General features: G+C 58.9%; 1 protein-coding gene across 1 annotated transcript in view; it reads left to right on the forward strand.

The window, feature by feature from the left end:
- Nucleotides 1–2098: 2098 nt before the first annotated feature.
- The window catches only part of NECTIN1 (nectin cell adhesion molecule 1), a 65681-nt gene continuing 41874 nt past the window's right edge, over nucleotides 2099–25905 (forward strand). The window contains exon 1 of the mRNA XM_036311240.1: nucleotides 2099–2628. Coding sequence (XP_036167133.1) covers nucleotides 2550–2628 — 79 coding nt within the window. The 5' untranslated portion in view covers nucleotides 2099–2549. The remainder of the gene's footprint in view (nucleotides 2629–25905) is intronic.

Consider the following 25905-nt stretch of genomic DNA (forward strand, 5'->3'; position numbering starts at 1 on the left):
ATGGCGAAGCCTAGTCCCTTCAGTCGCCCAGCCGCACAGGGCCAGCTGGAGGCGCAGGCAAAACCTCGGATGGCGGCTGCCCAGGCACCCAGGGCCACCCGAGGCTCAGGTAACCAGGGCGGGCCGAGGCTTGCACTGCTGGCAGTGGCAGCAGCAGAGATGTGATGGGGGCATTGCCTTCCCCTGATCGCTGGGTCGCCTCCTGCCTCTGAGGGCTCCCAGACTGTGAGAGGGTGCAGGCTGGGCTGAGGGACCCCCTCCAGTGCATGAATTTTCATACACCGGGCCTCTAATAAAAATATATTTAAACTAGAGGCCTGGTGCACGAAATTCGTGCACGGGAGGGGGGGTCCCTCAGCCCGACCTGCACCCTCTCCAATACAGGACCCTTTGGGGGATGTCCAACTGCCGGTCAGAGATCGAGTCTAAACTGGCAGTTGGACATCCCCCTCACAATCCGGGACTGCTGGCTCCTAACTGCTTACCTGCCTGCCAGCCTGATGCCCCTAACTGCTCCCCTGCCGGCCTGATCACCCCTAACCGTCTCTGCCTGCCGACCTGATCACCCCAACTGCCTCTGTCTGCCAGCATGATTGCCCCCTAACTGCTCCCCCCTGCTGGCCTGATTGGCCCCTAACTGCTCCCCCCTACCGGCCTGATCTCCCCTAACCGCCTCTGCCTTGGCCCCTGCCACCGTGGCTTTGTCCGGAAGGACATCCGGGAGATGTCCAGTCTAATTAGCATATTACCCTTTTATTAGTATAGATGGTTTCAGACCGAACCCCAGACACTCCAGGCCAGGTCTGAGGGGGCGGGACAGCGGCACCCTCCTGCCCATCTCCTGCTCTGTCTCCTCCGGAAGAGGAGAATGTACATGTATGAGGCACAGCCACTTCCCCACGCTCCTGCCCATGGCAAAGGCAGCAATGGACAAAGGGCGCATCCTCTGGCCCAGCGTCCGGGGAGAACTAGACTCCTCTTCCTGGGAACCCTGTCTGTGTGTCTGTTTCCTGCTGGAAGAGAGAATGGGAGGTCCAGAGAGAAGGAGGGTAGGCTTGGGGCTGGGGGCCTTGGCAGGAAGCCCACCCCACCCGGATGTGGTGAGCGAGGCAGGAGGGTCTGCCCGACACTGGCGGGATGGGTCCCCGCAAAGCTCACAACGACGGTGCCCGCAGAGGGAACAGAGCTCCACACAACGCTCTATCTGGGGAGTGAGGGCTCGGTTTTTAGAAAAAGAACCCCTGGGGGGAGCGGGGATTGGAAAAGACCAGAAACCTCCGTGGCCCCATCTCACCCGCTACTGCCCTCCCCCCGCCCCCTGCCCCCGCCCCCCCCCCCCCCCCCCCCCGCTTCCCCTCAGCTCCCAGCAGGTCCCGCCAGGCGGCCTCTCCATTGGGCGTCAGGGCGGTGCCAGGGCTCTGGCCCTGGGTTCCAGTCCCAGAGAGCCGCCACGCTCTGCCCTGCGCCCTGGGCAAGCCGCCTTACCCTTCGGGGGCCTTTGTCTCCCCAGCTGTAAAACGGGGCCAGGCTTGGAGCGGAGGGCCTGGGGAGCCCGTTCCGCCCGGACAGGAATAGACCCAGTTTTCCGCGGCCGCCACCCCGCACCGCCCCGGCTAACCCGACCCGCGGCACAGCGCTTCCCCGGCGCCGGCCGCCAGGGGTCACTGCCCGCCTTTCCCGCGGCTGAGCGGGGCCCCCGCCCTCTCCGGGCTGCAGGCGGCGGAAGGGGCATCTCCCGAGCCAGTGGGCCCGAGCGGGACCCCGGCCCCCGCTGGGATCCGCCTCTGCCCGCAGCCGGAAGGTGGGAGCAGCCGCGCGGAGATCGGCGCGGCGCCGGGAGGGTTAACGCTAACCCCTCCCCCCTGACATCACGGCCGAGCGGGGAGAGGCCGGCGCCGGCGAGGAAAGAAAGAGCGAAAGGAGGCGCGCGGCTCCCTCGGCGCCCGGGCAGCGCCACATTGTGCGGATCGCGGCCGGCGGAGCGCGCACCTGGCTGGCTGTCGGCGCGCAGATCGCCCCCCCCCCCCCCCCCCCGAGCCGCCCGGGATCCGGCCGCCGCACCGCGCGCCCACCGCCTGGGCCTGAGCCCCCGCACGCCCACCGCCGCCTGGGCCCACGCCCCGCCACCACAGGCCCTAAGGACGCCGGCCCTGGACGCCTGCACGCTGGAGCCGAGCGGGAGGGCGTGAGCGCGCCGGGCCGGGAACCCGGGCAGCGGAGCAGCAGGGCAGCAGGGCAGCCGCGCCGCGCCGGGGGTGGGTCCCTTCTCCTGAGCTCTGTGTGGAAGGAGAGGGCGGGACCGGCGCGGGGCGGAGAGCGAGGAGAGGGGCATGACTGGTGCTACTGGCGGCGGGCATCTGCCGAGCCTCTGAGCTGCCGGCGGCCGAGGCCTGGATTGCGCCGCGCCGAGCGCTCCCCGCGCGCCCGCCCCCGGCCACCGCCGCGGCGGACCTGGATCCTCGGAGCGCGCCGGCTGGCCCTGATCACCTTCGTCTTCCGGCCGGTTTCTGGGGCGAGGAGCGCTCTCCTCGCCGGACCTCCGGGCCCCGATGGCTCCGCGAGGGCTTGCGGACGAGGCTGGACGCTGGTGGGGACTCGCTCTCGGCTTGGCCGCCTTCTTCCTCCCAGGTGAGCGCTGCCTTTTTATTATTAATTTTTCCCCATTCAATGCCTGGATGGCGGGCGCGTCTGGGTTGTAGGGAGTGAAAGGAACCAGGAAAGTTGGGTCAGGGTTTAGGGACGGGGAGGGCAGAGGGGGCGCGGCGGGGTGGACGGGAGTCCGGGCAGCCTGCCCCGCAGGGCGCTGGTGGGATGCAAATGTGTGCAGCTAGAGAGCGCTCAGTCCGCCCAGTTTTCCACAAAAATAATATGTAATCGCGTCCTATTTATTAATACCCGGCTCTCAGCTGGGGAGGCCGTTTGGAGATACTGCTTGTTACATAAATGCAAAATAGCCGCCGTAATCGCCTCTCCGCACCGAGACCCAGCCCCGCGGAGGAGGCGTCCGTCTGTCTGTCCCCCCGCTGGTGGGCCGCAGTCTGGGGGGCGGCAGGGGGGCTGCCTCTCTTTGTCGGGCCCCTTTGCCTGGCTGAGCCGGGCGCTCCGGCGCCTCCCGCACCGCGTCGCGCCACGGCGAGCGCGTGGAGCCGCGACTGCGGCACCGACACCGGTACCGACACCGCCCCCCACCTGCGGCCCCTCTCCCGGCCACGGCGGGGCTGCGCTTCCCCTCCGGGTTCCGCTCCCAGTTTGGGGGGATCTCCCCGGGGGGGGGGGGGCGCCTCGGCTTCGTGCCGGCCAGGTGGCCGCGTGACCCACTTTCCCAGGGGTGCCCTTCCTTGAAGTGCGGGCGGGCGGGCAGCCGACGAGTTCACCGGAAGCTCGCCCCGGGGTGGCCAGCGGCGCCCCACCGACAGGGAGGACGGGGGCGGAGGCCGGGACTCGCCTGGGCGCTCAGTGCCGGGAATGGACTGGAAAATGCGTTTAGGAGGCTAATCCCACCGAGTCCGCGCGCCTGGATTTAACCCTTCGCGTCCCTGGGGAAGCCGCGCGCCTCCCGGGGTGGCTGGGACTCCAGCGCCGGGGGGGGGGGGGGGGGGGGGGGTTCCCCGGGAGGAACCCGGAGACACCCCCGCTGTGGCTGGATGGGCGTTGGAGGCAGGGGCCGGGTTTGGCCAGGGCACGTGGCCGTGGCCTTAGGCTGGCAGAATGACGGGTCCGAGTAGCGATCAGCTGCCCGGGGGCGAGAATTGAGATCGCGGGCGCCGCTGGCCGCCACCGAGGCGAGATTCCCGAGGGGCAGGTGGTTCCCGGGACCCAGCCTGGCCGCCGACCTCGGGGCTGGGGTACCCTCCGGGAAGGCAGGAACCCGCGCCATTCCTGTCTGTGCCTCACAACCTCGGGGAGTGGCCAGTGGCACCTAAAGCACTTTGTGGAGGCCGGTGCCCCACTCCTGGGCCTGTGGGTGCTCCCTGCTAGGTGGGGGGAGGGGAAATTCCTGGACGTATAGGTAGGCGTTTCTGCCCATTCAGGGGCTTGATGGAGCCCCCATCTCCCCGCTCCCTTGGAGGGAATGAGGGTCTTTTCTCACACTGAGCCTCCTTGGGGAGCAGCCAGGAAATTCTCCCGACCCTGGGAACCCTCCACCCCATATCGCCCACCCGAGCACAGCCAGAGGAGACCCCTGGGGCTCCAGTGGGTCTGGCACACTAGGGGTACCCTAACCTTGGGTCCCCTAAGGGGAGGGGAACCACTCACCCCCATGCTCCCCTCCTTTGGTTATGTCTTCCCCCAGACTTGGGGTGCCTAGTGAGTAATTGCTGCTTTGGGGGCTTGGAGGCCTGCCCTGCTGCTCCACCCAACTCAGGAAGGAGGAGCAGAGAGGGGACAGTGTCACGGTTGGAGCACGGACACTCCCCCACACACACCAAAAGTCCAGATGGCGGGTGGGATGCAGAGAAGGAACCGGGGCCAGAAGAGCGCTTACTGGGCTCGTGGGCTGCGGGCCTGGTTGTCCCTGTGGCTGCGGAGTGCCTGGGCCCTGGCCCCTGGGGAGGGGTGTGGATGTGCAGGGCTCTCCTGACACTTGGACTGAGGCCCGCAGGTCCAGACCTTGCCCCCTCTGCCCACTCCGCCACGCCCAGCCCTTCCTGACTGCCTGCTGCTGTTTCTCTCAGGGGACTCAGCAGCCCAGCCGGGTCTTTTCTGGGGTCTCCTGAGCCTGGAGGGGTGAGGAGAGGAGCCTCGCCGGGGGAGGGGCTCAGGGAGCGGCGGGTAGAGGGTTGGCCCCTGACTTCAGAACATCCCCGATCTGGCCACTGGAGTGTCCACACAGGACATTTCCAAAGGCCGACTTTGCCGGGTGGGGGTGGAGCCCCACCGGCTGAGGACAGTCTCCCTGCAGGAGAGCCAGCGGGGCTCCACCCGAGGGACCGAGAGCCCGGAGGAGGCAGAGAACCCACCTTAGGAGCAGGTGCAGTGTTGGTGTCCCACCTGCACCACACCCTCCCTAATTGGCTTCCCCAAACCTTTTGTCTGGAAGGAAAACACTGCCCAGGTGTCGTGCACACCCTCAGAAGGCCTCTGGCCACAGCCTGCCCCTTCTCCGCAGCTGGGCAGAGCTCACTGTCCTGGGGGCTCCTTTGAAACGTGGGGTGTCAGGGTGTTGGCTCACTTTCCTCTCCCATTTCTCAGTGCTGCACGCGGCCACTATCTGACCGGGTGTGTGCCAGCAGGCTGGTCCCACAGGCCAGCACCCTGTGCGATGGCCAGGTCCGGGGGCCGGGCGGGGGCCGAGGGGGAACCCCAGCTGCTGTGTCTGTGACACTGCCATTGCTTCTCAGCTGACTAATGTTCGTTGTTCATCAGAAACAAAAACACCCAAGGGAGGTGTGAATGTCCCTTCGATTTTTCCTGAGCGTGTCTTTCCTGGTTAGTCTGGTAAATTGAACGGCTCCTTCCTGGGAGAGGGGCATCTGTAGGTTCACCTGCTCTGATATTTTTTTAACTTGGATGTTAGCGTGTGCCAGGCTAGAATGCACGGTAGCCAGGCGTGGGGTGTAGTTGTAATGTTTCCATACGGTCTCACCACCAGTGTAGAGTGGGCAGAGTGTAGGCTTTGTATACTTGTGTGCTCTGTATATCTTGTATACTTGTGTACTCTGTATACTTGTATACTTGTGTACTCTGTATACTTGTATACTTGTGTACTCTGTATATCTTGTATACTTGTGTACTCTGTATACTTGTATACTTGTGTACTCTGTATACTTGTATACTTGTGTACTCTGTATATCTTGTATACTTGTGTACTCTGTATATCTTGTATACTTGTGTACTCTGTATATCTTGTATACTTGTGTACTCTGTATACTTGTATACTTGTGTACTCTGTATATCTTGTATACTTGTGTACTCTGTATATCTTGTATACTTGTGTACTCTTTATACTTGTATACTTGTGTACTCTGTATATCTTGTATACTTGTGTGCTCTGTATACTTGTATACTTGTGTACTCTGTATATCTTGTATACTTGTGTACTCTGTATATCTTGTATACTTGTGTGCTCTGTATACTTGTATACTTGTGTGCTCTGTATATCTTGTATACTTGTGTACTCTGTATACTTGTATACTTGTGTGCTCTGTATATCTTGTATACTTGTGTACTCTGTATACTTGTATACTTGTGTACTCTGTATACTTGTATACTTGTGTACTCTGTATACTTGTATACTTGTGTACTCTGTATACTTGTATACTTGTGTGCTCTGTATATCTTGTATACTTGTGTACTCTGTATACTTGTATACTTGTGTACTCTGTATATCTTGTATACTTGTGTACTCTGTATACTTGTATACTTGTGTACTCTGTATACTTGTATACTTGTGTACTCTGTATATCTTGTATACTTGTGTACTCTGTATACTTGTATACTTGTGTACTCTGTATACTTGTATACTTGTGTACTCTGTATACTTGTATACTTGTGTACTCTGTATACTTGTATACTTGTGTACTCTGTATATCTTGTATACTTGTGTACTCTGTATACTTGTATACTTGTGTACTCTGTATACTTGTATACTTGTGTACTCTGTATATCTTGTATACTTGTGTACTCTGTATACTTGTATACTTGTGTACTCTGTATACTTGTATACTTGTGTACTCTGTATACTTGTATACTTGTGTACTCTGTATACTTGTATACTTGTGTACTCTGTATACTTGTATACTTGTGTACTCTGTATATCTTGTATACTTGTGTACTCTGTATACTTGTATACTTGTGTACTCTGTATACTTGTATACTTGTGTACTCTGTATACTTGTATACTTGTGTGCTCTGTATATCTTGTATACTTGTGTACTCTGTATATCTTGTATACTTGCGTACTCTGTATATCTTGTATACTTGTGTACTCTGTATACTTGTATACTTGTGTACTCTGTATACTTGTATACTTGTGTGCTCTGTATATCTTGTATACTTGTGTACTCTGTATATCTTGTATACTTGTGTACTCTGTATATATTGTATACTTGTGTACTCTGTATACTTGTATACTTGTGTACTCTGTATACTTGTATACTTGTGTACTCTGTATACTTGTATACTTGTGTACTCTGTATACTTGTATACTTGTGTTCTCTGTATATCTTGTATACTTGTGTACTCTGTATACTTGTATACTTGTGTACTCTGTATACTTGTATACTTGTGTACTCTGTATATCTTGTATACTTGTGTACTCTGTATATCTTGTATACTTGTGTGCTCTGTATATCTTGTATACTTGTGTGCTCTGTATACTTGTATACTTGTGTACTCTGTATACTTGTATACTTGTGTACTCTGTATACTTGTATACTTGTGTGCTCTGTATACTTGTATACTTGTGTACTCTGTATACTTGTATACTTGTGTGCTCTGTATATCTTGTATACTTGTGTACTCTGTATATCTTGTATACTTGAGTACTCTGTATATCTTGTATACTTGTGTACTCTGTATATATTGTATACTTGTGTACTCTGTATATCTTGTATACTTGTGTACTCTGTATATCTTGTATACTTGTGTACTCTGTATATCTTGTATACTTGTGTACTCTGTATACTTGTATACTTGTGTACTCTGTATATCTTGTATACTTGTGTACTCTGTATATCTTGTATACTTGTGTACTCTGTATATCTTGTATACTTGTGTGCTCTGTATATCTTGTATACTTGTGTACTCTGTATATCTTGTATACTTGTGTGCTCTGTATATCTTGTATACTTGTGTGCTCTGTATACTTGTATACTTGTGTACTCTGTATACTTGTATACTTGTGTACTCTGTATACTTGTATACTTGTGTGCTCTGTATACTTGTATACTTGTGTACTCTGTATACTTGTATACTTGTGTGCTCTGTATATCTTGTATACTTGTGTACTCTGTATATCTTGTATACTTGCGTACTCTGTATATCTTGTATACTTGTGTACTCTGTATATCTTGTATACTTGTGTACTCTGTATATCTTGTATACTTGTGTACTCTGTATATCTTGTATACTTGTGTACTCTGTATATCTTGTATACTTGTGTGCTCTGTATATCTTGTATACTTGTGTGCTCTGTATATCTTGTATACTTGTGTGCTCTGTATACTTGTATACTTGTGTACTCTGTATATCTTGTATACTTGTGTACTCTGTATATCTTGTATACTTGTGTACTCTGTATATCTTGTATACTTGTGTGCTCTGTATACTTGTATACTTGTGTACTCTGTATACTTGTATACTTGTGTGCTCTGTATATCTTGTATACTTGTGTACTCTGTATATCTTGTATACTTGCGTACTCTGTATATCTTGTATACTTGTGTACTCTGTATATCTTGTATACTTGTGTACTCTGTATATATTGTATACTTGTGTACTCTGTATATCTTGTATACTTGTGTACTCTGTATATCTTGTATACTTGTGTACTCTGTATACTTGTATACTTGTGTACTCTGTATATCTTGTATACTTGTGTGCTCTGTATATCTTGTATACTTGTGTGCTCTGTATATCTTGTATACTTGTGTACTCTGTATACTTGTATACTTGTGTACTCTGTATATCTTGTATACTTGTGTACTCTGTATATCTTGTATACTTGTGTACTCTGTATATCTTGTATACTTGTGTGCTCTGTATACTTGTATACTTGTGTACTCTGTATACTTGTATACTTGTGTACTCTGTATATCTTGTATACTTGTGTACTCTGTATATCTTGTATACTTGTGTACTCTGTATATCTTGTATACTTGTGTACTCTGTATATCTTGTATACTTGTGTACTCTGTATATCTTGTATACTTGTGTACTCTGTATATCTTGTATACTTGTGTACTCTGTATATCTTGTATACTTGTGTACTCTGTATATCTTGTATACTTGTGTACTCTGTATATCTTGTATACTTGTGTACTCTGTATACTTGTATACTTGTGTACTCTGTATACTTGTATACTTGTGTACTATGTATATCTTGTATACTTGTGTACTCTGTATATCTTGTATACTTGTGTGCTCTGTATACTTGTATACTTGTGTACTCTGTATACTTGTATACTTGTGTACTCTGTATATCTTGTATACTTGTGTACTCTGTATATCTTGTATACTTGTGTACTCTGTATATCTTGTATACTTGTGTACTCTGTATATCTTGTATACTTGTGTACTCTGTATATCTTGTATACTTGTGTACTCTGTATATCTTGTATACTTGTGTACTCTGTATATCTTGTATACTTGTGTACTTTGTATACTTGTGTTGGTTATCCGCGTTCCCTGCGTGGCCGTGGGGCCTGGGACAGGAGGTGTATGTGCTGCTGTCTGTGGGTCGCCATGTGACTGGGGTCACACGTCAAGTATATCCTCATAGAACAGGTTGCCTCTCTTCCCAACGAGGGTTCGGTGAGTGACTCTGAGACTCAGTGGTGACGTCTGTGTTCGCGTCGGGTCAGTGAGGGTGACCCTGGGAGGAGAGAGGGATGTGCCCGAGCAGCTCCTTCCCCGACGGGCTGCCAGGTCCTGGAGGGGCAGGAGGCCTGGGCGGGCCTCCTTCCTGTGCTCTGCCCTTGGCCGTGACGGGCCTGCGTCCCGCGGGAGGTGCTTCCCTGGAGAGGCTGTCTTCTCTGCGCCGCCTCTGAAGCAGAGCTGTGCCCGGCTCTCGGACCCGCACGGTGGGGAGGGACCTCAGAGACAGGTTTTCAGCTACTAACTTAGCGCCTTTGCTTCCTGCACGGATATTGGAGAGGCGTCCTCGGAGGGGAAAGGTGGCGCACTCTGGGCGTCTGAGAAGGGGGTGCATGTAGGCTTTGGTGCCCCCTGACCAGCCCTGCAGACCGTCTGTGTGTCCAGCACGTGCCTGAGGCAGCAGATGGTGGCGGCCCCCGTGGGAAAGGGAAGTGGGAATGAGGCGAGGAGTGGGGGGAGGGCTGTCCTGGAGCCCAGCACCCTGTCTGAAGTTCAGCTGCAACTGTTTCCCGCCATGGTGCCCACCCTCTCCCGAGACCAGGCTGAGGGCGGCAGCAGATGTGCTGGCGGGGGCAGGAGGTAATGTGAGAGCTGAGCAGGGATCGTCTTGCAGGGAAATGCCCTGAGCTGAAGAGAGCACCCCGGGCCCAGTAACTCTGTCAGCTCGGGATACTGTTGTGCTGTTTGGAGTTGGGAGATGGCAAAGGGGGAAATGGGAGAAAATACGTCTTACCCAACATCAAACCCTGAGCCATTCCACCAGGAAGCAGGAACTCAGTGCGACAGGGAGACCCGAGAGGCTTCCCGACAGCACGGCAGGCAGGGGGCTCTCCAGGGAGACGGTGCTCCCACCGTTTACCCTGGAGCAGGGGTGGGAGCGCTGGGCATGTGTTCTCGGGGGCTTGCGGCGTCCGTGCCTTCCATAGCCATCCGGGGCAGAGCGGCAGTGGCCCGAGGCCCTCGTCCAAAGGGAGCCGCAGGTAGCTCTGTTCCCCTCCCTGCGACCTGGAGATTCCCCCCAGGTGGCTGCCTGGCACCGTGAGACAGCAAAGGGGGCCCAGCGCACTGGATTTGAATCCCAGCTCTGCCAATTGCTAGCTGAGTGGACTTGGTTAAGTCACTTTGTAGACCTCAGTATTCCCATCTGTAAAATGGGTTTCCATTAATGCCGATTTCAAAAGAGGCCTGTGGAGACTAGAGCAACAATAATGTATGAAACGTGCGTAGCACAGCGCCAGGCATGTGATGAGTGTAGTGAGAGTGGTGGCTGCTCCTGTTCCCGCCTTTCCTCTGAGTGTCCCGATCCCCTCTGCTGCGGGCATTTGGGCAGTGCCAACTCTGCACGACCTGGAGAAAGAGCAACTCGCTGCCTCCCCACTGCCACCTCCCTTCCCTCTCTCCAACCAGGAGCTGCTTTGAGCAGTGAGCCCCGGCCCCCTGCCCCCACCTGGAGTTATGGTGGAGCTGCAGCCAGGTGGCTGGTACTGCATGGGCATCGGGTGCTGTGCAGCCTTTGTTCTGTACCCCCAAGGGCTCTCCCTAGCACCCACCTCTCCCAGGCTGCGGCCTGCTGGGCACCGCTGACCATCTGGCGTGCTCGCCGTGGCAGCAGCCGGGGCTGGCAGGGGGGCCTGGGACCAGCCTCACCTCCCCTCAAAGGTCCCCATTTTGGGGAAGGGCAGGCCACAGGACCCCTCTCCAGCAGTGCCTGGTGCCATCTCATTCAGTGAGAAGGTGCAGCCAGGAGGTGAGCTCCTCCCGGGCACCCCGCTTGCTGAGAAGGCCTCTCTGTGCCGGTGGCAGGTGGACGCTTTCGCCATAACAAACCTTCCGTGTGTTCACCTCCCGTTTCAGCCGAGCCCCTGGGTGGCCCTGAGCGAGAGGCGTTAGTCGTTCTCCCATTCCCCGGGGAGGAAGGTGAGGCCGCGGCCGGCATTCGCTATCGCCTCACCGTGCGGCCACGCGCGCCCAGATCCTGCAGCCGAGGGAACAGGAGGGCTAAGTGGACAGACGCCTCTGACTAGGCGGGCCCTGCGGGGTGCAGCTCGGTGACATGCCCCTTGCTCCGCCAGCCGCCCCCCCCACCCCCCCACACACATACACACACATACACACACATACACACACACATACACACATACACACAGAGACACGCACATAGACACACATACACGCACATACACACACATACACATACACATACACACACACGCCGGAACATGGCAGCTCCTGGGGGAACAAAGGGGTCAATTGAGGACATGGTTGGAGGGGGACGCAGCCAGAGTGACTGTGGGGCCCACATCCCAGGCTCGCAGAATACAAGCCATCCAACAACAGAGGGGGGCCAAGGGGAGGGTGTCCCTGGGATCCGGCCTGAGACAAAGACAGGGCCCCTGAAGTGTGGGCACAGAGTCCAGGGTATGGCACGCCCAGGCCGGGTGTGGGCCTGGTACTGGGCAGAGACAGGTAGAACAGTGCCCAGAAAGCACGGATATGTGGGGAGGGGGGCAGGGGGGGAGGGGGGCACGGGGAGGAGGGGAGAGGAGAAAGGTGTGGCAGGTGGAGTCAGCGCCCTCTCCTGCCCGCCCCCCCATCCATTCTATGCAGACCCCAGTTTTATTCCCAGTTTATGAGGAGTCTCATTACCGAGCCACAGACCATAAACGCTGCCCTGCCACTCGCCCGGCTCTCATTAGAGGACGTTAGTTCCACTGGCTGGTGGCTGGTGGCTCCGCTGGGATGCAGCTCAGGCACAGCCTGGGCGGCAGAGCAGGCCAGTGGCCACAGGCACGAGAGTGTGCCGGAGGGAGTGTGATCGATGGACTTAAATGGAGTCCCACCCCCTCCTCACTCCTGGAATTGGAGCTTCCAGACCTGGAAGCCCGGGCTCCCCTGTCCACTTGGACCAGGACAGGGCGCTCCACAGGCCTGGCCCTGGGAGTCTGCCTTCTCCAGCAGGAGCCAGCCCCGAGGCTCAGAGGAGAGTCCTGGGCGTGGGAGCCAGCACCCCGCCCATGCCCGCAGCCTGGAGGCCCTGGGGCAGCCCTAGCGGAGAGGTGGAGCCTGCCAGCCTCGCCATGGCCTCCATCTTGGCTTCTTTCTGTGCAGAAGGGGGTAGGGGCCTGGGACCTCCCGGGGCAGCTCTTCCCTCCCCCATAGATGCGGTCTCACCAGCTGGGAGCCTGGGCAGGCCCTCCTGGTCCCACGCCCTCCCGAGGCCTAGAGACGCCCACATCACTGTGAGGGACCTCGGGTTCCAGCTCAGGGCGCCTCCTACCACAGGCAAAACTGTTCTCCTCAGCGGTCCTGCACCTCCTCCCGCCTGCGTCCTCCCCGCCCCACTTTAGCTGTCTTCCCCTGCGACCCCACACGCCTGCTGGCCACCAGAACACCACCCAGCTCACGGGTGTCGCCATGAGAAAGAGAGGCAAGAGCCCTGGCCAGTGTGGCCCGGTGGATAGAGCGTCGGCCCGTGGACCAAAGGGTCCCAGGTTCAATTCTGGTCAAGGCTCCTCCCGGCCCAGACGCCAGGTCAGGATGAGACGGGAGGCAACCAATTGATGTGTCTCTCACATCGATGTTTCTCTCCCTCTGTCTCTCCCTTCCTTCTGCTCTCCCTAGAAATCGATAGAAAAATATCCTCGGGTGAGCAATGACCAGAAAAGGCTGAGGCGAGAGCAGAGCTCCGCTGCCCCTGAGGCCTGTCTCCGCAGGAGCGTGAGCGCCGTCCCCAGTGGCGCGGGGGCGACTTGGTCTGTCCCTGAGGCCACACAGCCCAGCCCCCGGCTTGGCGCCAAGGGAGTCAGCAGAGACGGGAGCGCCAATCTGCAGCCCCGAGGCTGGCCCTGCCGGGGAGAGGGGGGCCAGGGGCCTGTACTGCCCCCCGCGAGGCCGTGGTCTGGAGAGGAGCCCGTGTGGGCTGGCGAGGCTGCCTTCGGGAACCCCGTTCTCTGACCAGCACCCAGGCACCCTCCCTCACTCCTCGGGTCTGTGGGCAGCTGCTGTGAGCTGCCAGGACAAAGTAGGTTGAGAAGGGGCCTCCGAATCCAGCCTGGCTGCCCCTTGAGGCTCCCGCTGCGGGGGGGGGGGGGGGGGGGGCTGGCAGCAGCAGCTGGGCTCACTGCTCCGACCCCTGGCTCTCGGCCGCTCTGCCCACACTGCTGCTGGGGTGCACTCACCTGAGACACGCAGCCTCAGCAGTGTCGCTGCTCCTCCCTGCCTCACCTCCCCTGCCCTTGCCGCCGCAGTGGCCAGGCCCACTAGCCAGCCCTGCGCCCCTGCTCCCGCCTCCCACCTCGGGGCCTGTGCACACGCCTCCCCGCAGCACCCCACCCCCTGTTCTCACATCTAAGCACTGAGGTCAAAGCCGCCCGTGTGATGCCCTGTGAAGCCCTGTGCACGGCTGGGCATGAGCCTCTCCTCCCAGAGCCGCAGCACCAGGGCAGTAGCTCTGCAGCTGGCAGCAGCGTTCGCGGGGCCTGGGCTGGCTTCCCCATGAGGCGGCTCCCGACAGGGCCGTGTCCGCAGGCCCGACGCGGTCGGCCTGTCCTGGGCTGGGAGTGCGTGCTAGGTGGCCGCGTGGCGCTTGTTTGGACAGTTGGTGATTATAATGCGAGCAAACTACCCGCATGGCTCAGTGGTTGAGCATCAACCTAGGGAGCAGGAAGTCACGGTGGTCGGGGCGCGTGCCGGGCTGCAGGCTCGATCCCCAGTGAGGAGCGTGCTAGAGGCAGCCAACCAACGATTCTCTCTCATCATCAATGTTTCTCTCTCTCTCTCTCCCTCTCCCTTCCTCTCTGAAATCAATAAAAAATACTTTACTTTTTAAAGAATAGAAAACTTTTATCAAGAGTTCTTGGTCACTCGACAACTTCTTTCACTTCCCTAACCACTCCCATGGAAAGTACTCCTGTGCTCCCCCTTTCTGCAATGGGAGAGCCAGGGAACCCCCCTCTCTCCCCGCAGAGGGTAGGCTAACGCGCCGGGTCAGCGCAGAGCCAGGGTTCCGATCTGGCAAGCCAGGCTCCCTGTCCACGCTCAGACCCTGGACTACGCTGGCCCTCTCCCGCGTGGGTGGGCGGTGGGCGGACAGCTCCCTAAGCCTGAGGCACACCAGACCTTGCCTCCAGGAGGCTGCCCGCTGTGTAGCCCCCCCCCGTGTAGCTCCTTATCTCTGACCCGCCTGCCCCTCTGACGCTGCAGACAGCCTGTGCAGCCCGGGCCTGGGGAGTTACCTGCTGCTCATCAGTCTCAGCGCTCAGTCCTGTGGCTGCGATGCCTCCCCAGCACTGAAAGCCGTCCTCCGCCCCTGGCTCGCCCTTCCAGTGCCCCTGTGCCTGGGAGCATTGCTGTGGCTGTGCTGGAGGAGTGTCCTGATATTACCACTTTCATCCCCCGAGCCTTCGGGCATCACTGATCCTCCCACCTTTGCGGGGAGACTGGGGGGAGGGCTGTAAATAGCCTGCCTGGCCCCAGCAGGCTTTCAGGCTGTCCCAGACCCCAGAGGGGCACACGGCAGCCACGTGCACTGTGCCAGGCCTGTCCGAAGCTTGGAAGGCTTCGGTCTCTCCTGTCCTCACCCCAAATCCCAAACAACGGCAGGGAGGGGTCCTCGCTGGGGATGGGGCAGGGGCAGGACTCGGCGTTCGCCTGTGCCGCCGCTTTGGTCTTAGAAGGAAAGGCCCAGAGCTGCCTCTGCCCAGGCAGGTTCCGGCCAGGGGGCTGGGCCGGGCAGCACCGCACACAGCTGAGCCCAGGACCTGTCCCAGGAGCAGAACGATCAAAGCCCGCGCCCAGTGTCACGGCCGAGCACAAGCGTGGACTTGGAGGGCCCTGCAGGTCACCCTGTGGGCTCAGGGCTCACCAGCTCCGGCTTCATTAGGGGGAAGCTCGGCGCACAGCCATCTGATGTGTCTGGACGCGGAGAGGCATTCCTCCCGGGCCCTCCGCTGTGCGGGGTTATCCACGCTCCCCCCGCCGGAGTCTCAGTGCAGCGCAGCCAGGGCCTCCTGGGATGGAGTGTCCCCGCCCCGGAGCTGCGTGGAAGGAGGGCGCACGGCCCACCCGAACCCCTAAACCTCAGGACCGCCTTGGTGTCACAGAGGGGCCACTTTGCCCAGAGCTTCGGCGGGGGATGGGGGGGCACTGGAGTGGGGTCACTTCCATACCCTCGCTCTGCCTCGGGCGGGCCTCCTCTGAGGGTTTGAGTCGATGGCGGAGGCTGCTGCCGCATTTCTGGTTAAACATTGGGGCGGAGGCAGGGACGGCTTCTCCCCGTGCCAGGCAGCCCTGATGGTGGTGATTGCCTCTCCCCCCCACCCCCTGTGCTGATCTCTTTGACCTATATCGCTGCATCTCTCAGAATGATGGATGGCCCCGCCCCCTACTCCCCCCTCCCCACCCCCCACCGCTGGCTGCCAGTCTGCTACCAAGCCACCTTCCTAGACATAGGCCTGTGTTTATGACACCCAGAGTGACAGTATCCTGGGCCGGGGAGCACCCTGATTAGCCCCACATTGATGGATGGGGCCCTGCCAGGCCCCACCCCTCCCACCCTTGTCACCTCCCAAGACTCAGATAATGGCCTGGGGCGGCGGAGGGCGGGGGGGGGGGGGGCGCAGGGGGAAGTGGGGGAGTCAGTGCTGCAGGGGGTGGTGATGGAGTAGGGCAGGCACCTGCCTCTCAGTGCCACTTTGGGGGAAGCTGGGAGGTCTGCACCCCTTTCCCACCAGGGAGCTGGGGCAGGGAGACAGTGCCGTGAGGAGGGGCGGGCAGCTTCCCCGGAGGCCAGCCCCCTTCCTCTCTCCCCTCAGCACTTCATTTCTCACCCGGCGTGCAGCATGTGCGGTCAGGATCATCGGTGCTGGCGTGTTTCTTACGTGTTTGTATGTGCTTTGTGTGAGCGAGGTTGATGGTGTATGTGTGCGCGTGAGGGCTGTGCTGTGCGTGCACGGGGCCACAGGCGAGGCAGGGACTGAAAGCGATGCTGTCTGAGGCAGCGGCAGGCCGGTGGCGGCAGTGAGAGGACGGGGTCAGTGCCGGGCAGTCGTTCTGTCTGTAAGACCACAGACCACTGGTGTGACTTCCCCCGGAAAATGGACTGCACGCGCCGTGGTCTCCGCCTTGTATTATTAACACGCCTGTGTGCGTCCGTGTCTTATCGCTTCTAAAGGTGAATCCCTCCGCTGTAAGCTGGGGATGCGATCACTGGAGGCTTCAAAGAAGGAAATTGGGCAGCTGATTGTCCCGGCGCCTGTGTGAGCCAGTCTGCACACCCCTGGCTCCGCTAGGCCTGTGCCGGCCCGCGGCTGGCGAGGAGCTGGTTCCCTGGGGCTGCGGCCAGTCAGGACCCTCCCTGCAGTTGCTGACCCGGCTCCCTCGGCCGGGCTCCTGGGACGTCTCCAGGGGGTCAGCTCAGGAAGGTCCATCGGGGCTCAGCCCACGGAGAACACCCCAGTGCCCAGAGGGTCACCTGGGAAGTGCTGGTGGTCCCCTGGAGCCTCCGGGCTCCCCTGTAACGGGAGTGGCAGCCAGGAAGCCCAGCCCAGGATAGCGGCCGCCCTGCCTGCCTGGTGCCCACCCCTGTGGGAAGCCCCTGGCGTGGGAGGAGCTTTCCCTCCTGGCCTGGCACTGAGGGGTGGCCCAGCCCTCGGGCCTCACCCACAGCCGGCCACACCTGAGGGTGCCACCTCTCAGTGCCCAGAGGGCAGAGGCCTGGCTGGGAGGTGGAGGGGAGGGGGCCTCGGCCAGAGAGCACCTGCCTGCCAGAGGGGAAGGTGAGTCAGAATCCTGGGGTCTCAGAATCGGCAGGGGGGGTCAAAGCATGTGACACCCACTCACTTCTTAAAGCCCGCCCCACTCCCTCCTGGTGGCTTGGCCATCCAGCCTCTGTTCCATCCCCCGGTGAGGGAGGACTCGCCACCCCATGGGAGCCCTGACTGCCCCATCGCCTTGCCCAGAGCTGAAGCCTGCGCCCCTGAAGCTGCAGCCCAGCGCCCTTGTCCATGCCCTTGGACTCGTGTGAGCACAGCGGTTCACACAGGACGGCCTTCGGTCGTTCAGAGATGGCCCCTGGCTCCCAGGGGCTCCCTCCCATTAGCTCCTCCAACCAAGCCTGGCGCTGGCCCATCTCAGGGGCTCGTTCAGAAGCAGATTTAGATCCCGTCCCAGCGGGGCTGCTGCAGCCTGGGTCACCCAGGACTCCCCACCCCCAACAGCGCCCAAGGGTCCGGCACAGAGGGGGCGCTGCCTCCCACGTTCCCACCTCCATCTTCCCCTCCCAACCCTGCTGTGCTTTGGATTAACAGCAAATTGCAGTGAAAGATCCGTTTACCTCCAGTGGGAATGAGGATTAAGCTGGTGTGGGGAAGGAGGGGCCTGAGGGGGGAGCACATTGAAAAGATTCAGGCCCGGCCGCATGGCCCAGGGGTTGAGCGTCAACCTATGAACCAGGTCACAGTTCGACTCCGGGTCGGGGCACAGGCCCGGGTTGTGGGCTCCATCCCCAGTGTGGGACCTGCAGGAGGCAGCTGATGTATGATTCTCTCTCATCATTGATGTTTCTCTCTCTCCCTCTCCCTTCCTCTCTGAAATCAATAAAAATATTTTTAAAAAGAGAGAGATTCAGGGTCCAGGGAAGACAGGGGCAGTGGTGTGGGGCCTGAAGCGGGGTTCCTGGAAGCCCTGCGCTGCCCCGAGATTCTCTAGGCTGACTGTGCCCCCGCGAGGACAGTGGGGGCCAGCCGGGTGGGTGTGGTCCCCTGGTGGGAGGTCCTGTGTGGGTGACCTGGCAGCCTTTCGTCGCCCCTCGGTGCTTCGAGACATGCGGTGGCTGTGGCGTGTCCCAGCACCGGGTGAGGGAGCCCAGGCACCCCTGTCTGATGCTGGTGGGGCCCGAGCCCGCCCCCCGGCTCGCATCGCTGCCTGGCACTGGCCACTCCCTCCCGGGCAGACCCCACGGCTGCTTTGCATCTTTCGTGAGCTGTGCTAAGCCAGGGGTAAAGGAGCCATTCCTGGGAGAGGCTTGGACTTCTTTGATCCTAAAAGTAACCCCGAAACCTCCTTCCTGAACCCCAAAGAGGGGATGACTCAGGGTCTGTGCCCCATGTGCCCTCACCTGCTCAGCTCCAGCCCCAAAGCCCAGGGGGCGTGGCTTGGAGCCCCTTCTCCAGTGCCCAGGCTTATGGCTCCTTACCCCCTTCCCTGGCAGGGAACTGGGGGCGGGGGAGCAGGGTGGCACACATCCATGCTTCCTCCAGGTACCCCACCTCCACTTGCCAAACCCTGAGGCTGGGAGCCGGGGGGGTGGGGGGGGTCCCTAGGATCGCCTCCGGTTCCCTCAGGCTGAACAATCCCTGTCACCCCAGGCTCCTGACACAGAGGCCGAGGGCTGGGAGTGCTGGGAGTCGGGGTTGATATTTCAGAAAAGGGGAGGGGAGGGGAGGGAAGGAGAGAGGGAGCGGGTGGCACTGGAGATGAAGAGCAAGGCCAGGCGGGATCGTCTGCAGGAGGCAGCAGGCCTGGGAGATGGGGTGAGCGGTCCAGAGGTGCTTGGATTCCAGTGATGAAAGGTGAAGCCAGGAATTAGGCCCTCAAGTCCAAGGGTCTAGCTGGTTAATAATTAGTATCTGGTTAATCAATCATTGGTGTTTTCCCCTCAATTTTTTCTCTCCCACCCTGGAGATGCTTCTAGGCTCTTCCCCAGCCTCTGATAAGGAGGCCCCCTCCTCCCCTGCCCTGAGCCCCCTCCCCCTCCCCCTCTATCTGGTTTCTGGCCTCCAGAGCCAGCCTGGGTTTAATCTCCGAGAGAGTGGAGGAGACCTGCTCTCACTGCCCCCACAGGCTCTTTGGAGCCCCTAGATACTTCCTGCTGGGAGGGCAGCCCCAGGACCACCCCGAGGGAGCCTCTGGCTTCTCTCCTTGGCAATGCCAACAGGCCACTAACTCACTGCCTGGCCAGACAGGCCTGGGTAATTCCTTCCTGACCCTTCAACTGAGGTCAGTCAGGCAACAGATGGTCTTCGAGCTGGTGGGGTCAGGGGAGGGGTGGGCACCTGAAGACCAGGTAACTCCTTGCATCAAAGCAGAATTGGAGCCAGCTGGTGTGGCTCAGTGGTTGACCATCGGCCTATGAACCAGGAGGTCACGGTTCGATTCCCAGTCAGGGCACGTGCCTGGGTAGCGGGCTTGACCCCAGTGTGGGGCCTGCAGGAGGCGGCCGATCAATGTTTCTCTTTCATCACTGATGTCTCTCTCCCTCTCCCTCCCTCTCTGAAATAATAATAAAAACAAACCCTTTTTTAAGCAGAATTGGAGGAGAGAGGCCAGGTGTCCTGAGGGCCGCCCTTTGGGTGGCATGTGTCACCGCTAACTGCTGGCCAGGGTCCCAGCGGAGGTTGTCCAGGTCTCGTGCCTCCTCCTTGGGTCCCTGGTGCAGTCCCGTCCCCATGGCTGTGGTTCTTTCTGGAGCCATTTTTGTCAGGTCCAGGCGGGGGGTGGGGCAGAGAAAGGGCAAAAGGAAAAGGAGGCTAGAGTGAAGGGAGGGCACCGGGACCCACTCCTGCCTCCTAGTCCTCTGCATGCGGAGCTGGGGCTGCGCCCTGCCCTCAAACCAGGGGTCCCCTGTGCCCTGGGGCGGCACAGGGTGGGAGGGAGACACTGCCCTCCCCGGGGGAGTGACCTTGACACAAGACCTGGGAGCTGAGTGGGAGCGGCTGGAGTGGCAGCCCGAGGGCGGGCGGATGTGGGCACACGTGGGAGGAGGCTGGCATCTCCCGGGGTGGCCCATGTGGCCATGGAGGGACCGGGAAGGCTGTGGGAGGATTGGGGACTTAAGAGAACAGCCCCCCAATCTGTTCTGTCCAATTCCAGCCAGACCTGCACCCAAGGCCAGCTTTTCTCCTGCCCGCTGGGCACTGCCACCTGTGCCCAGCATGCCACCCAGCGCGGCCTCGTCCTTTTCCCTGGTGGGCGCTTCCCTCGGTGCTCGGAGCCCTGTTCTGCCGGCCCGGGGGCTGCATGCCTCCTCCTTTTCCCTCGTGTCTGACTTGTTATCAGTTGTTTTTTTAAAATATATTTTTATTGACTTCAGAGAGGGAGGAAGAGAGAGAGAGAAACATCAATGGTGAGAGAGAATCACTGATCGGCTGCCTCCTGCACGCCCCCCACTGGGGGTCAAGCCCACAACCCAGGCCTGTGCCCTGACGGGGGACCACCCCTGCCGGGCGGTTATCAGTTTTTACTGGACCCTCCCCAGTCCCACCACCACCCACTCTGAGCCCTCCCGTGTGGCCTGCGCGTGGCCCTGCACACCCAACCCCAGAGCAAGAAGTGCAGCAGCCGTGCTCCCGCTCCCAGTCCTGCTCGCTCAAGTGCAGACCCAGAATCTAGGCCAGGGTGCTCACCGCCAGCCCGACTGTGCCATCCGGGCAGTGGGCAGTCATTCTCTGCGGGGGGGGGGAGGGGGGGCTGACCTGGGCATTGGAGGAAGTTAGTGGCATGTGTGACCAATAGCATCCTTTCCCCTCCCCCACTGGGCGCCACTAAAAATCGTCTTTATGAGCGTCGGCCTGCGGACCGAAGGGTGCCGGGGTCGATTCCAGTCAAGGGCACGTACCTCGGTTGCAGGCTCCTCCCAGGCCTGGGCCCTGGTCGGGGTGCGTGCAGGGAGCAACCAATAGGTGTGTCTCTGTCACATTGATGTTTCTCTCTGTCTTTCCCTCTCTCTTCCACTCTCCCTAAAAATCAGTGGAAAAATATCCTCAGGTGAGAATTAAAAAGAAAATTGTTTTTATGCATGGCTGAGTGCGGGGAGGGGGGCAGCATCACCCCAGTTGGGAACCACTAGACCCTATGCTGTCACTGTGCCCAGACCCTATTTTTCCAAAAATACCTCCCACAACTTGACTTGGGCACGGTAGGTTCCAGCCAGAGTTACCTGTTCCCGTCTCCTCCATGCCGGCCCTGGGCCTGGCCCCTGCCGGCTGAGCCCAGACCCCAGCACACCCGCCTGTGAACACCTAGTTTCGACGTAGCTCCCTCCCCCAAGGCCCCCCTGTCTCCTGGGACTATGCTGTCTGGTACTTTCTCCCCTCCCTTCACCCTTTGAAAGAGGGGACTCAACCTCAAAATGTCTGCAGGCTCTCGCTCGGTGCTGTACACAGTAGGTGCTCCATAAGTGCACAGTAGACGGTGGGAGCTGGCCGGCTTCCCCTCCTCAGCCCCAGTAAGTTCTGAGGTTCCCTTCTTTGCACACCTGTGTTCTTGGCACTTTGTTTAACCCCTGGAGCCAAGATGGGAAGACATCCGCTGACACCTCCTTCCCAATGCCTCCCCGTGCTGTTTGCAGCAACAGAAGCCTCTTTCCCACTGAGTCGGCAGTTACCGTGCTCCCCCTGCACCCCGAGCCTGGGGGGCCAGGGCGCTGTGGCTGCGGAGACGCTGTGCGTGGGTGTGTGGCTTTTTAGTTTTAATATATTTTTATTGATCTCAGAGAGGAAGAGAGAGGGAAAGAGGGTTAGAAACACCAATGATGAGAATCATTGATCAGCGGCCTCCTGCACGCCCCCTACTGGGGATCGACCCCACAACCCAGGCACGTCCCTGACCAGGAATCGAACCATGACCTCCTGGTTCATAGGTCGACGCCCAACCACTGAGCCACGCAGGCCAGCGGATGTGTGGCTTTGCAGGCAGGGGTCTTCGGTGACGTTCCTATGTGTGGGTGTCTGTGTTGGATCAGGAATGAAGCTGTTTCCACCAGCTGCTCTGCACCCCACGCCCCCCTGGCTGAGACCGGGCTGGCCCCTCCTCCACCCCGTCCTGCCAGGCCCGCGCTCTCGCCGTCCCTGTGCTTGGCGGGCCTGCTTTGCTACCTGGCAAATGTCTGCTCAGCCTTAAAGGCCCTTCCCTGTCTCTCTCATCTGCCCCCCAAATTCACCATTTCCTCCAGCACTGTCTCTGATGCGTGACTTTAGCGAACCCTCTGCGCAGGCTCCCATGTGTTTCTGTGCATGTAAACACGCACATACTTCTACATACAGTGCTGTGTGCCACGTGTGCATGGATGTACACACATGCATGCAGGTGTCTGTTCCCGTGTTTCTGCAGATCTTTCCGTGGGCCCCCAATGCTGCCCTTTCTAGGTGGCCCGAACCTCCAGCCCGTTCCTGCACCGGTAAGAACTGAAGAGGTGGAGGTCGGGGAGACTGGTGGTAACTAACCCCCACACACCGCTTGGCTCTGTCCACCCACCTGAGACTCCTGCCCTCCCGGGCTCTCCTCTGGCCGAGCCCCGGCCTGCGGGGTGACCGGAGGCCTCCTGCCCACTGCGCCCTCGGTGGGCTGGTGGGTGGGGGTGCTGGTGGGCAGTCCTCTGTGGCCTGGTCACGTCACACTCCCTTCCGATCCATCTCTGCCCTGATTAATTGGAATTTGGCTAGTGCCGACCATCTGTTCTCTTCCAGCCTGTTTCCATGACAACCAAGTGGCTTGAGACTGAGGTTTGTGGTGAGCAAATTGGCCTGGGGGATGCTGGGAAAAATCAGCCAAGTCCCTCCCTCAAACTGCTCTGTCTGCCTCACCTTCTCCTCTCTGCCCTGCCCCTCCTGCTAAGCCAGGGAGTCTGGGGTCCCTCCGTACCACCCACCCCGCCCTGTTCTCTCCCAGGCTCCTCCGGCTTCCCACACACCATTCCTCCCCCTCCATTCGTAGCTCTTACCACCTCGCAGACCGGGTTCGAGCTGCCCTCTGCCTGCACCCATGGCTGGAGGGAACCCGGGACATGCAAGCCTGTGGTTTGTGCCTAGACTTTTTAAAAAATATATTTTTATTGATTCCAGAGAGGAAGGGAGAGGAAGAGAGAGATAGAAACATCAATGATGAGAGAGAATCATGGATCGGCTGCCTCCTACACGCCCCCTACTGGGGATCGAGCCCGCAACCCGGGCATGTGCCCTTGACCAGAATCGAACCTGGGACCCTTCAGTCCGCAGGCCATGCTCTAGCCGCTGAGCCACACCGGCTAAGGCTGTGCCTAGACTTTTGAGCTCAGCCACCTGCCTCCCAACCACATCCTCACCGCATCCTGCAGCTCAGAACTCCTTCGCAGGGAGCTCCCTCGCTCACACCACTTTACAGATGTCAGAAATGTAAGCCACTGTGATGGCCGATGCATTGTCCCTCCCCAGCCTGTGCCAGGGACCCGTCCCCACAGCCGTGCAGGTGACAGGCTTGGAGCGTGGGGTCCCCTGCTCCTCCCCTGGGCCTGGCGCTCCCTCACAGCCCCACACGAGGCACCTCAGTGGCCACTGGCACGAGAGATGGGGCGATCCCAAGCCCCCACTTCGGCAAGCTCCCTCGGAAAGGCCCGGACACAGGTGTGAGCGGCTGTTTCTCCCGTTTCCAGGCAGCTCTCTCCGTGGAGCTATCCGCCCTCGTTTCCTGTCCGTGGCAAGGCCTCTTCTGTGGCTGCTGCGCGTCTTTAAGCCCCAGGTGCGTGCAGCTCGCCTGGGGCCTCACTCTGTCCCGGGCACGATGTGCCACTGCATCCCTTACCACGGGGCGGAGGGAGCTGCCCTGCGGGGGCCCAGGGTCTGCACCCATCCCAGGCGGGGCAGCCTCGGACCTCAGTGGTCATTGCTCAGAGCAGCCCTGCTGAGCAGGGGACCCTGTGATGGGGGCGTTCGGCTCCCCCCATCAGCCCTACTTCATGTGCCTCTTTTTTTCTCTATTGAGACACAATTCACATGCCAGAACAGTCACCCTTTGAAAGTGTATGGTCAGCCCTGGCCGGTGTGGCTCAGTGGATAGAGCCTCGGCCCATGGACTGAAGGGTCCGGGTCCATTCTGGTCAAGGGCACGTACCTCGGTGGTAGGTTCTATCCCCAGCAGGAGGCAACCAATTGATGTGTCTCTCTCACATTGATGTCTCTCTCTCTCTCTCTCTCTCTCTCCCTCCCTCCCTCCCTCCCTCTCCCCACCCCCTTCCCTTCCACTCTCTCTAAAAATCAATGGAAAAATATCCTCGGGTGAAGATTAACAACAACAAATAAAAATAAAATCATGACGTGTATAGGGCGTGGGTGTTAGTGTGTCCACAGGCCGTGCAGCTGCACCACTTCCTAGCACGGGCACTTCATCGCCCAGAGGAGACCCGTGCCTGTGTGCAGTCACTCCCCACGTCTTTCTCCCCCAGCCCCAGGGGCCAGGCATCTGCCCGTGCCTGGGCCTGTCGGGCATTTCACATCCGTGCACTCAGCCTCCTGGTCTCAGTGACAGGCCTCTAACCGAGCCTCCCGGTTCCTCTCACCAGATCTTGGTCCTCGGAAAGGCCAGCGGCTTCTGGCCCCCCCGGGGGGAGGTGCCGCCTCCGACACAGCCCTCTGCAGGCTGTGCCGCCTCCAGGCCCTCTCCCTCTGCACCAGGTCGCCAAGGCGGGCCCGTCTGTGCTTTCTAACAGCACTCTGCCCGTCCGGCGGGGCTCAGTGGTTGACCGTCGACCTATGGACCAGCAGGTCAGGGTTCGAGTCCCGGTCGAGGTACAAGTGGCAGCTCCATCCCCAGTGTGGGGTGTGCAGGAGACATTCGATCCATGATTGTCTCTCATCATTGGTGTTTCTCTCTCCCTCTCCCTCTCCCTTCCTCTCTGAAATCAATTTTAAAAACTATACAAAATTTTATTTAAAAAATAAAAGTGAAAATACTCTTTCTTCCCCCTGCTCCCCCTTCTCCCTCAGGGACGCCACTCGCTCTGAGGACCCGGCCACCCCTCTCCACGCCTCCCGTCGCCCTCAGTCCCTCCTCCGGAACGCCTGTCGCTTTGGGCTCAGACTTTAAGAAACAACCAAACACAGCACTTGTCACTCAGCAGTGACGTGTTTTCACAGCTGGGCCCCCACCTGGCGGGGTTTCTAGAGAAAAAGGGAAGCCGTGCATTTTCTTGTTCCTCTTCCTCCTGCCCCCTCGTCACCTCCCCACATGCAGTGAGCAGCATGGGGCACGGGGCGTGCGCTCAGCCAGCGGTCGGTGAGCCCAGCCAGTGGGTGCCACCCGGGCGATGCGACCTGGAGAGGCCTGGAGGCAGCAGCCTGGCACGGTGGGCGGGGGGGCGGGGGGTGAGGGGGCTGGGCTGGGAGCTGCCCATGGATGCGCAGAGCTGAGAAGCGTTGAGAGGATGGTTCCCTCAGTCAGCCTTGCTCAGTGCCCGGAGGCCGCCGGCCTGAGGGAGGGGTTGGAAGGTTTGGCAAGGGAGCAGCAGGGGTCAGAGCAGAACATGGGAAGGCAGCAGAAGAGAGAGTGGGGGTGACCCTTAGCCAGAAAGGGGGAGTCGCGGGCACAGAAGAGGATGGCACTGCCCAGAGCAGGCTAGGG

Source organism: Myotis myotis, unplaced genomic scaffold (genome assembly GCF_014108235.1).
Source record: "Myotis myotis isolate mMyoMyo1 unplaced genomic scaffold, mMyoMyo1.p scaffold_m19_p_53, whole genome shotgun sequence".
Classification (NCBI taxonomy): domain Eukaryota; kingdom Metazoa; phylum Chordata; class Mammalia; order Chiroptera; family Vespertilionidae; genus Myotis; species Myotis myotis.